Consider the following 14,834-nt stretch of genomic DNA (forward strand, 5'->3'; position numbering starts at 1 on the left):
TGCAGTGACGTGAAAGACTCGTTTTTATCATAGACTGTATATAAAATATACAATATAATCTTTTTTCAAAGTAGAAATCCAGAAACTTACTAATACGTAATATACATACTGCCTTTTGTCTTATTGATAATGTTTACTGATTGTGTTAGCAAAGGAAAATATAGGTTTGTGAATTGGTAGAATGAAGATTGACGGTCGGCCTGTATTTTCTTTAAGGTGCGGAGTGATTGCTCATTTTAATAAACGATCTATGACGCAGCGGGGTTTTACATCGACTACGCCTACACGTGCACCTCAAAAAGCCGTCCCGCTCGAAAAACACAATTTATAACAGAATTATAGCAATAAAGCCTTGATTTCAATCCAATGAGACTTAAATACAATAAAAATAAATCAATACCAGTGCAAATAGATAATAATATTGCCTTGAAATGTGAAAGCATTTCCCAACACAGCAGGGGTTCGGAAGATATTTACTGATGGACTCTTTCCGTTACAGGAAGTTGCAGCATGAAGAAGGAGCAAGTTGTCAACTGTCAGTTTTCGGTTTGGTATCCGATATTCAAGAAACATACGATTAAAAGGTAGACAGCTGACATTTGTGCTGAAATTGTGGGACACACTTTCGTTGCTGTTACTGTAAAACTTAGTAAATTTAGCCAACAGCTAACGTTAGCTGCCAGACAGAAGCAGACAGCTCCATCTCTTGTCTTCTTAAATATCTTAGTTAACTTTATCGTGTGCATCACTAAATACTCTTTTCAGAACAGCTTCCTGCAACGTATCTTTTCCTCCCGCCTCTGTTTGTTTGTTGTTTATTATTTACATGTATTTAATGTGGTATTATTATTATTCTTTATTCCAGTCAGATTCTGCCACTGCCTCAGAATGTAATAGACTATTTACTGGACGATGGGACACTGGTAGTCTCTGGGAGGTATGAGGCCACTGACATACACAAACACACACATATTGTTCAGTTAGCTGTCTTAGACAGTCCTGCACTCATCCAAAATAGACTTAAATCATTTCTTCTGTGTGGGGAAATCCTGTCATTTACAGTCTGTAGTATTTGTACGGTGACTTACTGTGTTTGAGAGGCATCCATGTTGTTATGGTCACACACCGGTCCTTTCTCTTTCTCTTTCTCTTCAGTGACCATAGCACACAGCAGACACATGCTAACAACAGCGACTGGAATGCAGAGGAAGACGTTCAGGTGGGGCAACAGAAACTAAGGTTGCTTGTCCCTGTGAGGCTCTCTTCAGTATTTATCCTGCCTTATTTTGTCTGATCTTTTTAAAAGGAAAGGAGTTTGTCACAATGACAAATTATTTCACATTTTTGCAGGAAAGCTTCAGACCTTTATTGTGTAGATATTTGTGACTGAGTTGATAAAAGGCCAATGCAAAAGCCTAAAGTTAGAGTGTTTTGTGCAGACATTTTGTTTATCTTGGAAATGGAACTGTTTCAGTGACTAAAAAATAGTAAAGATAAGTTAATTCCTCCAGGTAGATACAGAATAGCTCTGAGTGTGAAACAAGACTACTAAAGCACTAAAACTGCACTACAACTGAACTCCTGAAATAGTTTTTAGGTTAACAGCTTTATGCTGACCCACCTCTCACAGTCTCTCAAAAGTAGAGAAACTTTAAGATATTGTACACTTTTAAAGTGTGTGAAATCACACATGAACATCAAATGTTCATTCTCATCTGTTTTCAGAGACTTTTATCTGGGAGCAGTGTCATCACATCATCTTCATTAATTGTCTCTCTTGCTACATTACTTGTAACAGCTTTGCCTAGTGGACAAACAGCCTTCTAGCATCAACACAACAGTTAAACAGTAATTAGAACTGGATTAAATGTTCATTTTCTCTGATCCTGTTTCTTGTTCTCTGTTCCCCTCTAGTGGTCAGATGATGAGACAACCACCACTGTCACTGTAAGCACATTCAGTGTTGCTTATCAACACGCAGTATCTGTATTTTCCACCAAACGTGTTGAATTTATTTCTTACCTGATGATAAAAATATCTTTTTAAATGTCTTACATAAGCTTTAAGTATTCCTCCTCACTTTTATGGCACGTTACTGCTCTCTGCATTTGACTGAAATGTGTCCCATGCTTGTGGTAGGCATATTTAATAATGCTCTAAAATAATTCTGACTGCCATGTGACGATGTGGCCTTGTGTCTGCTAGGCCCCTGAGTTCCCAGAGTTCACTTCTAAAGTGCTGGAGGCCATAAACGCCCTGGGTGGGAGTGTCTTTCCCAAACTCAACTGGAGCGCTCCACGGGTAAAATACTACACTCAGCTGTTGCCTGTTTCATTTTAACGCAGCAGAGTGTTAAAATCATTAGAAAAGTGTGTTGACGTGACTTTTTTTATTTGTAGCATAAGCAAATCATCTGCTGGCTAAAAGCCCTGTACTTGCACTGAAGAACAAGAATTGCTTCTCGTATCACTGGCAGCATTAAGGACTGAACCATAACTTAGCGTGTGTGTGTGTGTGTGTGTGTGTGTGTGTGTGTGTGTGTGTGTGTGTCCTTTTCAGGATGCTAACTGGATTGCTCTGAACAGTTCCCTGCAGTGTCACAGCCTCAGTGATATATTTCTGCTCTTCAAAAGTTCAGACTTCATCACTCACGACCTCACGCAACCGTAAGCCTCACTACCCAACAACATCAGCACGCACATACGCATATTTTGCTTTTAGATGGCAGCTATATATATATATATATATATATATATATATATATATATACTGCTTTTCAATCTGCAGTAAAACACAAGTGGCAGCTGGAGAAATTGCTTATGCCTCACACTTGTCCATTTTGCATGACAAAAACATTGCAGCGAGTGATTTACTACAGCGCGCAGCCTCGGGAAAGCTCCTTCTAAAACTTCTCTCTCAAACTTGCTGAAAGCAAGACAGCAGCCAAGCTGTTTGCAACATGACTGTCATGAATAGAAATTATAAACCCCAAACCCACGTGATGCTACAGAACAGTCACTGACGTTTTTATTTGTGTAACAGTTGTAACTGTCATTCATTTCTTTGTGCAGATTCCTTTTGTGTAGTGACCAGGACTCCCCAGATCCAGTCATAAACTACGAGGTATTTATCTTTCAAAAGGCAAACTGTACACACAACATTGGTACACTTGTCTCCAGTCCCAGTGCCAAATTTCAAATGATGAAATGCAATATAAAATAGAATAGAATACTTTGGTAGACTGGTGTACAGTAGTGATAGAGTGAATAAACTGCAGTGTAGACGTGTTGTCCAGTAATGTAGGATATTTATATGCGTAATGAGAACCATATATATGATGATCTGTATGCTTTTTTCTCTTTCTGTTCTCAGCTGGTCCTGAGAAAGTGGAGCGAGCTGATTCCCGGTGGAGAGTTTCGCTGCTTCGTCAAAGAAAACAAACTGATCGGTAAAACCTCACAGTCTTTTTTTGGACTTTGTCCCCAAACATTTTGGAAAGAATCATAATCATGTACATTTTAAGATATTAGTAACTGTTGTTAACTAAAGGCACCATCACATCTCCGTTGCATTTGACATTGTGAACCACCAAGTCGGATTAGGAGGGGAATGTCCTGGATTGTTGCTGTTTCTACACAGCAGACTGTGCTTAATATGTCTAGTATGGGATTTATGTTTTTTAAAAGCCCTCTATCTTAACAGTGATGTAATGACATTTGAGCTGTACTCAACCCAGCAGGCTCATTTTGGAAACAATTAAAAAAAATAAAATTTGAGCTCCACTGATGGCGTACGTGTCTGTTCCCAGCTATCTCCCCGAGAGACTACACTCAGTATTACCAACACATCTTGAAGCAGCAGGAGCAGATCTGTCACGCCATACAGGATTTCTTCAGCCAGCACATCCAGTACAACTTCCTGGACGAAGACTGTGAGCATCAGCATACTCTTTTCTTCTTATGCCTGTGTAAAGCTGTACACCTCCTTCAGCTCGCCTCAGACAGATTCAAGTCATTAAATATTTACGGCCAAAAACAGGATATTGGGACAGGAGAAATACAGGGAAACATTGATCTAATGTTTACTTCATTGTGATTAGAAAATATAATATCGGGTAGCAATAAATGATTCTCATATTTTTTTTCTTTTTAACTAGCACATGCATGTCTATAATGTAAGTGTTAAATTACATACAGTTGTTTTTTCTGTTTTACAGTTGTGTTTGATGTCTACAGAGATAGCCAGGTAAGCACACTGATGAATTTCCATATTGTCAGTTTTCACAAATGCCTTTTGCAAACTGAGTTGCACTTATATATTTTGTGGGCGTGCGTGTGTTGCAGGGGAGGGTGTGGTTGGTAGACCTGAACCCGTTCGGAGAGGTGACAGACTCGCTGCTGTTCAGCTGGGAGGAGCTGACGTCCGGTGGGGAAATCACCCAGCAGCAGGTCAGCCGTCATGACACACGTTCTGTTAGAAAACATATTCCATCAGTCAAAACTGAAAAGAGTAACTGTGGTTTCTCTGTGCGTGTAGGAACGCCCGGCGTTTCGCTACACCACAAGCGAGGTGACGGTGCAGCCCAGTCCCTGCCTGAGCTACAGAATCCCACGTGACTTTGTTGACCTCTCAACTGGAGAAGACGCCTACAAACTCATTGACTTTCTCAAACTGGTAGGATGTTGTTTTGGAACTTTTTGTTCACGGGAGCGTTTAGCTAGCAGTTGTTGTGCAGATGTTGTTGCTTAATAAAACGACAGAATGCTGGGGTGGTATTAGCTCTCATCATGTCGGGGTGGTAGATGGGCAGGAGGTCACGTGGCGTCACAGACCTGCAATAACATTTGTCTGTTTGTTAACTGTAACCACAGTCCTTCTATAACTATGAAATAAGTGTTTTAGTTGCCTGAGCCTGACAATAGCTTAAACATAGTTCAGTTTCTGTATCCCTAAACTTAAAGTTGTAATGCTGAAGATTTTCATCAGTTCAAAAGTTATGGTTGGCATTTATTCTGCTTTAGTAATTAAATGTATTTACACTCATTAGTTACCTCTTTTATTTAGTAGTTTGCATTGTCAGTGGCATGGTCCACCATTCCCATACTGGTTTCAAATGGTGTGATTGTGCACAACGAATTGAGAGTAAACAAAGCATGTACATACTGGATGAAATTCACTTAATTTGAGTGTCATTTCAAATGGAACTCTGTTGCTCGTGTTTATGAAGACATTCGTAATGTTACCACCAGTAATGCTGGGTGTCCCCAATTCAACAAGAACTAAAATCTTACGGATTATGATGAGTATCAAAAATGTTGACATTGAAGTTAATCCTGGGTTGTGTTCATCGCAAATCTAAATTCAGAAGACACCCCCCCCCCCCCCGTACTCAAGCTTGGTGTATCTTGAAGTTTAATTTCTTCTCCCCTCCCTACAGAAGAAAAGCCAACAGGAAGATTCTGAGGAGGAGGAAGAGGAGGAGAGCGCTCCACGGCGACACGTTTCCTCTGAAACCTGAAGAATAGCTGCTAGTGTCAACGGCCCTCCATATAGTGTTTTCTGTATGAAGTCACTCTCTACCCCCTGTCCTGTATGAGCTCATTTTCTATTTCAGCCTGTTTGCTTTCACACGCCTCTGTGAACAGTACGTGGTGTACCCGGGGTTTCCCAAACGGCTCTCTCGTGTTAGTCTAATGGAACATGTTAAATTAGCAGATCACGTTAACGGCTTTTTGAGAATTAATTTTCTGTTGAGTTGTTCTTTGCCTCTGTCTTGGTGATCGTTATGACTCGGTGAGACAGAGGGAGGCCTCTGCTGTGTTTTTCACTTTAGGGGGATTTTTTTTTTTATGGAGGGTTTCTGCGAGGGGATGTATTGACTAACACTGTAAAGCACGCCTGCTTTTATACTTTAGTTAATGTATCTATATTGCATCCCAAATTGTGTCTCTTGATGTAGAATGAACTAGTCCGCACACACATTTCATTGTACCTCTGTGTTTGTGTGTTACGGGGCTGTGACAGACTTCTTTATTTAACACTAAAGCCATTCATCACTGAGTCACCTTTAATTTTTCTTCCAAGCTATCCCTGCTCCTCCATCTCTCCCTGCCAATTTCCTCTAAGCAGTTTCGACACACTCATCTTTCCGAGCCGCTCCAGGCGCTCTTTTTGAGTCCAGTTCTCCCATCATGCATCGCTGTAGACTGTTGCTCCAGAAAACACCATTAAACTTCTTGTCGTGTATTGGCTCGGCTGTCAGTCTGGTGGGTGCTGTAAACTAGCACATTCAAAATTGATTGTGCTTTTACGCAACAGCTCTCATTACGCCGGGAGCTAAATGAGCTGTGTGTGCACGACGCAGGGCAGTTCGTTTTGGGTTGCTGTTTTTCTTTTTCTTTTTTTTTCCTTCGCTGAATTGAGACAGCAATTACAGGGAAATGGAAAGATCTGGTGTGATGAGAGTTACAGCTCCCTGGGTGAAACGCTGTGTGGATGAGAAACGGTATACAAGGTGCATATTGTGGGGAATGTTGCACATTAATCATCATTATAAAAATGAAAACTGGCTGTAAACATACCAGTCAGACCTGGAGGAGGTGGATATCTGTACACCGGGTTAGGCGCGTTTAAGACAAACCAGTGTAGCAACGTTTAAATGGCTGCTCTTAATAGAGAATCATACTTTCCCTGTGCACTTAGTTTGCTGCAGTGCCGGTAAATACAAAGCTTAGCCAGTGGTGAACTCCATTTTTTTTGAAAAGATGTACAAGCTGTTGCAAATTTATTGGGCACACTTTGCTAAAATTATCCATCCATCTAAAACTGCTTATCCTGTGTACAGGGTCGGGGGTTGGGGCTGTAGCAATCCCCAGCTGACACAGGGTGAAAGGCGGGATACACCAAGGACAGGTCGTCAGTCCCTTGCTAAAACTAATGCAGTATAATACACAGACCTACTATAAATCCTAACATCATGAAGGTTATAATGTTCAGTTTTTGATTTGAGGAACTGTTTTACAGAGGTGTCTGTTTCCAATTAGTGGACAAAATATTAGAAATACCTTAATACAATGCAATACTATTAATTTATTGCAGGGCTGTTCTATTATACTGCATTAGTTTTAGCTACGTACCTAATAAATAAACAGGCTACTCAGTGTATTTTCATCTTAAAGCTGCGCTAATCAGTATTTTTATTAGAACAGTGGGTCAAAAATGTGTATATATAAGGGGGCACTCATTGTAACAAAGCCTCAGAGAATTAGGCTATCACCCGACTGCACTTTCCTTCACCTCGTCTTTCAGCTCATTATTTGGGTTTTCCAGCCAGGTTTTTTCGACAGGTTTAGTCTCACCCCCCTGATTAGCATTGTTTTTTAGGCTGCATTCACCTGTATAACAGCATAATATATCAGTGTTTGGGTTTCAGCTTGTTGCGTTAAATGGCCAGTCAGTTAATGCAGGCTTAAAGAACTTGCTTACTTATGCTGCATTAATAGGGCTGGATGATAGGGCCCAGATAACAAATATTCATGAGTAAAATCTTTTTTCAGTCCCTTTTCCTCATCAAAATAAGAGGTAGAAGTGATTTTTATAGGGTTACGGAGTAAAATCTGTAGGTGGAGCCAAAGAACTACTGTCTCTGAAGCTAAAAGCCTGATGAAGATAATAGAGAAATCAGAAATGGCCGATTGACCAGACCTTTATTTGTCGAAGAGCGCCACAAAGAAGCCTCTCCGTCAGGTAAATTAAGAGTAGAAATATTGCTTCTTCTGCACCTGTTGTTGCGGTTTAACCCTACAAATTAGTTTATTCTTCTGGGAAACGTTGGAAGTTCTTTAGTCAGCCTTTTTTGCAGGACACCTTTTGACTTGTCATTGAGAGCAAAGCACAGGTGTTACTTATAACAGTGACTCCATAGTCCGGACTATTCAAGCGTCCCAATAAGCAGTGACAGGGAGCTAGCATGCACAACACCGGGACTTCAGCTGTCATCTATTTTACTATTTACAACAGAGCTTTTCTCACTGACATGTCAAAATGTCTTCTGAAAAAAAAAAAAAGTATAAGACCTATGGTGTGGGGCTGTGACCTGAGCTGCATCTTGATGGGCTAATGAGCTCTCCGTTCACTGTAGATGTGTAGGTACCAATCTGATCTGTCAAAGTAACAATATCCCGAGTATTTATGGTATAACAGAGTCATTAGAGGACATGTGTTGACATAATGTAGTGCATCATGACACAGTTTTTCATGAACTAGTATCTGCTGATAAATATAATCTACAGACTGCTACAAAACCTTTTGTCAGTTACATTTGCTCAGTTATAGCAGCTGTCAGTCCAGAGTAATAGCCTACACCTGATAAATGTCCCTTGTGCTCTAAGCAATCTGGAAGAAGCTAATGATACAGTTCATATGGATGGCTTCAAGTGATGACACTTTTGGTGTAAAGAGAAATAGATATAATTTTCTCACCATACAGCAAAACAAAAAAATCCTGTCCATTGGTTCTTAGGCTCCACTTATTCCGTAGCCAAAGAGATTATTTCTGTGTGCACGCTAAAATATGGCAGTGCTTAAGCTGCAAACAGGGAGTCTGTACCTTCGTCTTCCTTGACCTTCATCCTCTTTTCAACCATCTCTCTGGTGTCCTCCTCTCCTCCTCCTCCTTCCTTTGCAGCTGGGTAATCATCTTTCATCAGGGGGGAGGTCAGATTTGCTGACTCAGAGCAAAGGATGAGGAGGTGAGGAGGGAGGGGGAGCAAGGAGAGGAGTTTTCCTTGGTTGCTGCTGAGGAAGAGCTGCAGTAGTTTGCAGCCGGAATACTCATGAGCAGCTAAGGCTGCAACACATTGTCCTCCCCCACTCTGTCTGTGTCTCCCTACAGTATTGCATACACACAAGTAACAGGTCTGGACCAGCGTGTGTGTGAGTGGGTGTGTTGTGAGCAGTGACACGGCCTGAGCTGACCTCAGCGCCTGCAGCTGTCGGAGTCCGGGGGGATCAGTGCTCCTGCAAGCTGAAACTTCGTAATCCAGGTTATGTGGCCCGGTTAAACCCTGGTGAACGTGCAGCTGCAGGCCGGGGCTGATCCCTGGCCGGCTGTGCTGTGCCACACCGACGCCTTTGGGGATCCCAAATGGCGATGGGGGCATATGGCGGCTGTTGTCAGCAAGTTGGCGCATTGCGAATTTACTGCTGCCACGTCCTGGCCAGACACACACACACTAACCTCTTTCCATGTCGGACAGGATGCATAAGCAGCATCACTTTTTTGCCATAACATGCACTGCCACAATAAGGCTCGGTTTTAGGGTAGTTATATAGTACAGTTAAGGGAGTTTACAGGAGAAAACGATGATTTTTAACGCATCACAGTGCTCGCAGATGAGAGGAAACCCCGAATACGTGCTGCCAGTTCAGCAATTAACGGCGTTTAGACAATTGCAGGTGGCAGGAGGTCCGTAGTCAAGCTGGACAGAAGTAACCAGCGTGATACAGGAAATTGGAGGATATTTCCTTCAAGATAAAAGCACAGCAGAAATTGCGAATTGTTTTAAAAATAATTGAAAGTAAAGATAGCTGTGAAGCTGTGAACTGTGAAATCGTTACACTAAATAGTTAACAGAACAATAGTTTAGGAGAAGCGTAATTGCTTATAGAGGTCATTTAGGTGAAAGTGAGGTATCAGTTGAATTTGACTATTGAAATAACAGAAATTTCTTTAAATACTGAAACCACTATTAGACCGCAACCCAATTAAACTTCCTGTAACACTACCAGTAGGAAAATCCCCTAAATCTGATCTCGTTTACATTTCTGAATACATTTGTGTATGTTTTAGTTTTGTGTGTGTGTGTGGGGGGGGGGGTTAGTTTGTTCTTTTTTATTATATATAAATCTTATTAAAATCACTCCCGACAGTTGAGCCTAGGCTACTCTTAAGTTTCTTACTTTGATCTGACTGTTTCTGTTGTTCTGTCGGCAGTTTTCTTCAAGTTGAAAAATGATCTAAAATTTCTCTAAACAAACATAACAAATAATACAGGCTAACGTCTCCATGCTCGCTGCTACGGCAAGTTAATCAACAGGCTTTTATTTTAAAAAGCACCGACGAGAAGTGCTGTCATCTGCTCGCTAATTTGACAGCTGCTGTCCAGACTGCCGGAGGCGAGGAGGGGGAGGAGAGAGAGAGAGAGAGACAGAGACACAGAGAGAGAAGAGGTATAGGAGGGAGGCAACAGGGACGCGGTAACCTGCAGGAGGACTCACATGGTCCTGCAGCAGCGGAGCACAGACCGCCAGGACTCTCAGAACCTCGCACACTCAGCTCCGCGTCGTCCCTCTATCTGAAATATTCCTGTCGTTTTTATTTTGTTTTTTTTTTTTTCTTATTCACATCCCTCTTCCCAGTGTCGGTCGGTATCGGGCCGGTAAAGCAGCGCCATGGCTCGGGAGAACGGAGAAGCCGGCAGAGGAGAGGCGTGGAAAAAACAAGTCGACGATATTAAGAAGATTTTTGATTTCAAAGAAGTCCTCGGCACGTGAGTACATCTGTGTGACAGTCCCGCTGGGCTTCAGTGTCCACAGTTAACATGTGACCTGGCAATAACAGGCTGACAGTCTAACAATGACATTACCATAGGGACTGAAAGTTTGAAACATTACTTTTAGCTAACTGTTTGAACTGTAAACACGTCAGTTACGCTATATCAACCGTTCATCTATGTATCTACTTCGCCTGTGTGTCCTTTACTTTCAGCGAATTGTGTCAACCATCCTAGTTTTCACACAGTCCCAGTCGCAAAACACATTCTGTTAAGATGTTAACAGCTTACCCAACATACTGATGTTTATTTAGTTTAATAGTAATTTATTTTTTTTCCTTTTCCTTTTATTTATTTATTTTGTTCTGTTTCCAAATGAGTTGAGCTATTCCACAATCTTTGAAAGTTTCCCTGGTAGTCCTGGTTGGGAATCACTGCTTTATGGTGTCATTACAGCAGGTGTAGCATGTTTGTAATGTTTCGAAAATAACTCCTATTGAGTTCTTTACTTGGTATAGTAGCCACATTCCTAAATATATATTACATATATAAATATTCCTAACACAAATTCCTACATTTCTAATCCAAATGTATTCACTTTGCCTACAAACTCCATGCAGCAGTATTCATAATGTTTGTTAGTGTGTGCAGTATGCCATCATGGATTTATGGCAGTTTCATAGTTGACCTCTGAGCATTGCATCTCTCATGCCCTGACTAATATTCCTGTTATGTTCCTTGATTTAAATCTGTTCTACTGGATGTGGTGTTTATAGGGACAATGATTTAGGAATAGTGTGGTTCCTAAAAGTGAGCTTACAGTGCTTCAGTGTTTGTTTGCTTTTGGCACATTCTGTAATATTCCAGGAGGGGATTTTCTTGCTGGCTTTAACAGACTGCAGGAATTTTGGTCTCTCTGCAGCAGCAACAGTATCGCTGTCACCCTCACAATCTTTTTCTCGTTGGAATCAGACTTTTCTCTTTCACGTGGCGTCATAAAGGAGGTTTTTACTCTCCGGCTCCATGTTAGGAAATGTCTTCTCGTCCTCAGTTCTCTTCCTCTTCTTGCTCCTTTTCCAGTCCTTCCTCTTCCCTCTCCTTCTCATTCAAACAGCAGCAGAATACAGATCGACACCCTGTAAGCGTCTGTCCGCCTGCTATGTTTTTCCTGCTCGGGGGGAATGAGCTACGTCTGTTTGGACGGCAGCCCGGAGGGGGAGACACGCGGGGCGACGCAGATTGGGATTAACTGCGCGGGGATTAGGAAAACTTCCTCTGAGTAGAAGGAAGTTCAGTCATGTTGTGTAATGACGGAATTAGGATGGAGGTTGAGGTCTGGGGGATGTTTCTCAGAAACACCGTAAATTTGGACCAGATATGTGAAACACACACGCAGACACACGTTTAGGAAGCAGACTGGTACAGGACTCAATGATCCGAGTCGGCCATGTTGTAGCCACACATTAACCAGAGCTGCTGACAGATCTTTGAACCTGATGCATCAGCAGAAAAAGGGACGGGGGCAGTGTAGGGATGTGCAAGATGGGAAGGTGAGTTGCGATTAGCATGGAAAAGCAGGATGAGGGTGAGGAGGAAGAAGAGGAAGAGGAGAGACGGTGGCGATGACTCAGTCGGGAAACAGATGAGACTTTTTATCAGCGTGATAAGGCGAACAGAGTAGGGATGAAAGCAGCAGTCTGGAACCAATCCAAAATGAGTTGTCCGAAATGTGCCAGTTGATTGGATGATCAGCCAGAGACACATTGTGAGCAATAACAGTGAAACTAACAGAAATACAAATTTAAATGTTTGCAGGGTGAACAATTCAGTTTCAGCAGCAGGAGCATTGTGTTCAAGTGCAGCAGCACACGTGGGGAAACTGAAGCTTAAACCTAGTGTGCGTGGTGCTGCAGTGCTGAATGTTTCTGCATCAGCGTTTCAGAGCTGCATCTGTGCTGACAAGATTTGATGTCACAGTTCTGACCCATCATATTTTGTCTCCTCACACTGGGTCACCCTTGCATACTTGTGTGTGCGTTTGTGTGCACGTGCGTGTGCACTTAAACACCCCATCTGTTCTGGGTGAAAATACCCTTCCTCCATCCCCTGATACTGGATCTACTGTGTGTGTGTGTTTGCCAGCATGTACATGAGGCTCTCCTCTGTGTCTTATTACCCTCCCCTGGTGTGTATTCTGTGTGTGTCCCTGTTGCTCCCTGTTCAATAATTCAATACCAACAGTAGTGTGTTCTTTGTGTGAGCTTGTGTGAGTCTCAGGTAGGCCACAGCTCTCAGCAGGAGAGATCCCAGTAAGAGCAAGTGCAGGAGACGGACAAAAAAAGACGAAGAGAGGAGGCTCAAGAGAAAACAGGACAGGTGTGACACAGTGTTTGCCAAAGTTGGGATTCATGATTTAGATGCTGGGTCAAGGCCGGAGGTTAGGGGCTAAATGGACACACAGAAAGGTCTTAGCTCCTCAGAAAGTGTGCGTGCTAGTGTGTGTGCAAGTAGGGACAGAAAGTAAAGTGGTGGCCGTGACGATGTTGCATTGTGGGAATGTCACTGTGCCATCTAGGGCACGCTGCCCTTAATTGATGCTCTACTTCCCTGCTGCTGGCACTGTTCTCTCCGCTGTTTCTGGGACTGCAGAACCCAGCCCCCCTTTATGTCTTCCTATATCATAATTTATGTCTGCAGACCTGTCACACATCCCCCTATGTATCCCTGTGTAAAACTCAAACAAGCTTATTTATTTATTTTTTTGGGATGCCTTTTTTGCACAGTGCAGTGTCATAATGCAGATTTGAAAGTTGCTATTGTTTTAGCCCCGTTATAAATAGTGTCTTATAAATAGAACAAAAGAGGATTGTTTGCTATGTGACACAAACAACTTCATCAGTGGACTGTTAGCCGTTTTTAACAGTTTGTGCGTGTGCCTGGATGTGTAGTGCTGTTAGAGGCACAAGCATACGTGTGTTTCTAAGCTTGTGCCTGCGTGTGCACATTTACAAACACACACTTTACCACACTGGAGTGAATTTTGAATGCTCACAGTATGTCGACGAGCTTCTCCTCTGTCTATCCATCTGTTCCATCCTCTTCTCTTTTTCTGCCAGTTTCTTCTTCTGTTGAGTGCTTCTCTCAGCCTGGTAAACTGGGATTGTTGTTGTTGTTGTTCATTGATGTTTGTTGTTGCTGCTTATGACCATGTTGCTGGACTGAAGCAGTTGTTGCCCCTGTTGTTGATGGCGTAGGAGATGCCATCCGCAATGATGTTTGTTGGCATTGTTGACACTGCAGATGTATGTCAACAGGCATATAGTCATATTGGTTGCTGTTGTTGATGACAGGGGAGTTGGAGGTGGGCGTGGCCTCCAGTAAACTTTGTGCAGCGGTGTTCACGAGAGAGAGGGAGGGGGAGAGAGAGAGAGAAACAAACAAAGCGTCTCTCCCGACTTTTTAACTAATATCATATTCAACAGCAGCAAGGACTGTGGTTTTTACAAAGCATATAGCCTAGGCCTGTTTCTTTACACCACCGGCTGAAAAAATAAATAAATCACGTAAATCCCGACTTTTAAACAGCCGTTTTACTGCACATGTAGCCTGTTTATAAGAGAAGTATTCAGTTGTTACAAAATGTTATGTAAATGCCACTCTCTCCTGACAAGTCCAGCATCAGTGACAGCAGCTGCCAAGTTTCTTCCTGTAAGTTTCACGTTGCTGTGTTGCTTCAGCTGATGCTTCAATAAATCAGATGTAGAAATGTTTCCGGTTGAAAGCTTACACCAGACAACAATGTTCTTTGCATCTTAGACTGTGTAATGGGAATTTCATGAGAACCTTCTTTAAAACACTTCCATGTAACTAATCTCACTAGGGACCTCAAGCCTCTTGACATAATAATGGCAGTAGCTTCTTACAGCTGTGGAAAGAACGCCTCTCTCCCTTGTTCTACATTCTTCCTTTAGTTTTGGCTTTCAGCGGACATCAACAACAAAGTCCGGTCCAGCTGAGCTGTCTCACAGTCGTGGATTCACATCAAGGATGGTGCGTTTAGTAACGAGTAACGCAGCATTACTTGCCTTAGTAACTAGTAATAATATTACTGTTTTAGAAAGGTAATTAGTTACACTACTTAGTTACTGGGAAAAGTAATATTATTAATAATTAATAAGCTGTATTTCTCACTGTGAGGAAGAGATGGTGAACTATTCAACATAAAGATTAACTAAAGCATTGCATCCCTTTGTAAGATGAAATGCTACATTAGCTAGCAAA

General features: G+C 42.1%; 2 protein-coding genes across 2 annotated transcripts in view; both read left to right on the forward strand.

The window, feature by feature from the left end:
- Window positions 1-459: 459 nt before the first annotated feature.
- Window positions 460-6,246, forward strand: cdc123 (cell division cycle 123 homolog (S. cerevisiae)). The gene is made up of 13 exons (XM_038738527.1): window positions 460-584; window positions 866-937; window positions 1,156-1,219; window positions 1,915-1,947; window positions 2,206-2,301; window positions 2,560-2,666; window positions 3,072-3,123; window positions 3,373-3,448; window positions 3,809-3,931; window positions 4,217-4,245; window positions 4,344-4,448; window positions 4,537-4,674; window positions 5,438-6,246. Exons 1-13 carry the CDS (start codon window positions 511-513, stop codon window positions 5,516-5,518), a joined length of 1,050 nt encoding a protein of 349 aa, XP_038594455.1. The 5' UTR covers window positions 460-510; the 3' UTR covers window positions 5,519-6,246.
- A 3,993-nt stretch (window positions 6,247-10,239) lies between these two features.
- camk1da (calcium/calmodulin-dependent protein kinase 1Da) overlaps window positions 10,240-14,834 on the forward strand; it is a 79,060-nt gene continuing 74,465 nt past the window's right edge. The window contains exon 1 of the mRNA XM_038738528.1: window positions 10,240-10,550. Coding sequence (XP_038594456.1) covers window positions 10,453-10,550 — 98 coding nt within the window. The 5' untranslated portion in view covers window positions 10,240-10,452. The remainder of the gene's footprint in view (window positions 10,551-14,834) is intronic.

The sequence above is a fragment of the Micropterus salmoides genome, unplaced genomic scaffold (genome assembly GCF_014851395.1).
Source record: "Micropterus salmoides isolate LMB-PRFRI ecotype aquatic unplaced genomic scaffold, ASM1485139v1 Ms_hic_scaffold_23, whole genome shotgun sequence".
In the NCBI taxonomy this organism is placed as follows: Eukaryota; Metazoa; Chordata; class Actinopteri; order Centrarchiformes; family Centrarchidae; genus Micropterus; species Micropterus salmoides.

Coding starts and splice junctions, on each gene's coding strand:
- cdc123 (XM_038738527.1), top strand. CDS start 511: ATGAAGAAGGAGCAAGTTGTCAACTGTCAGTTTTCGGTTTGGTATCCG. Junction 2,302..2,559: donor TCAACTGGAGCGCTCCACGG/GTAAAATACTAC, acceptor TGTCCTTTTCAG/GATGCTAACTGGATTGCTCT. Junction 4,449..4,536: donor GGGAAATCACCCAGCAGCAG/GTCAGCCGTCAT, acceptor CTGTGCGTGTAG/GAACGCCCGGCGTTTCGCTA.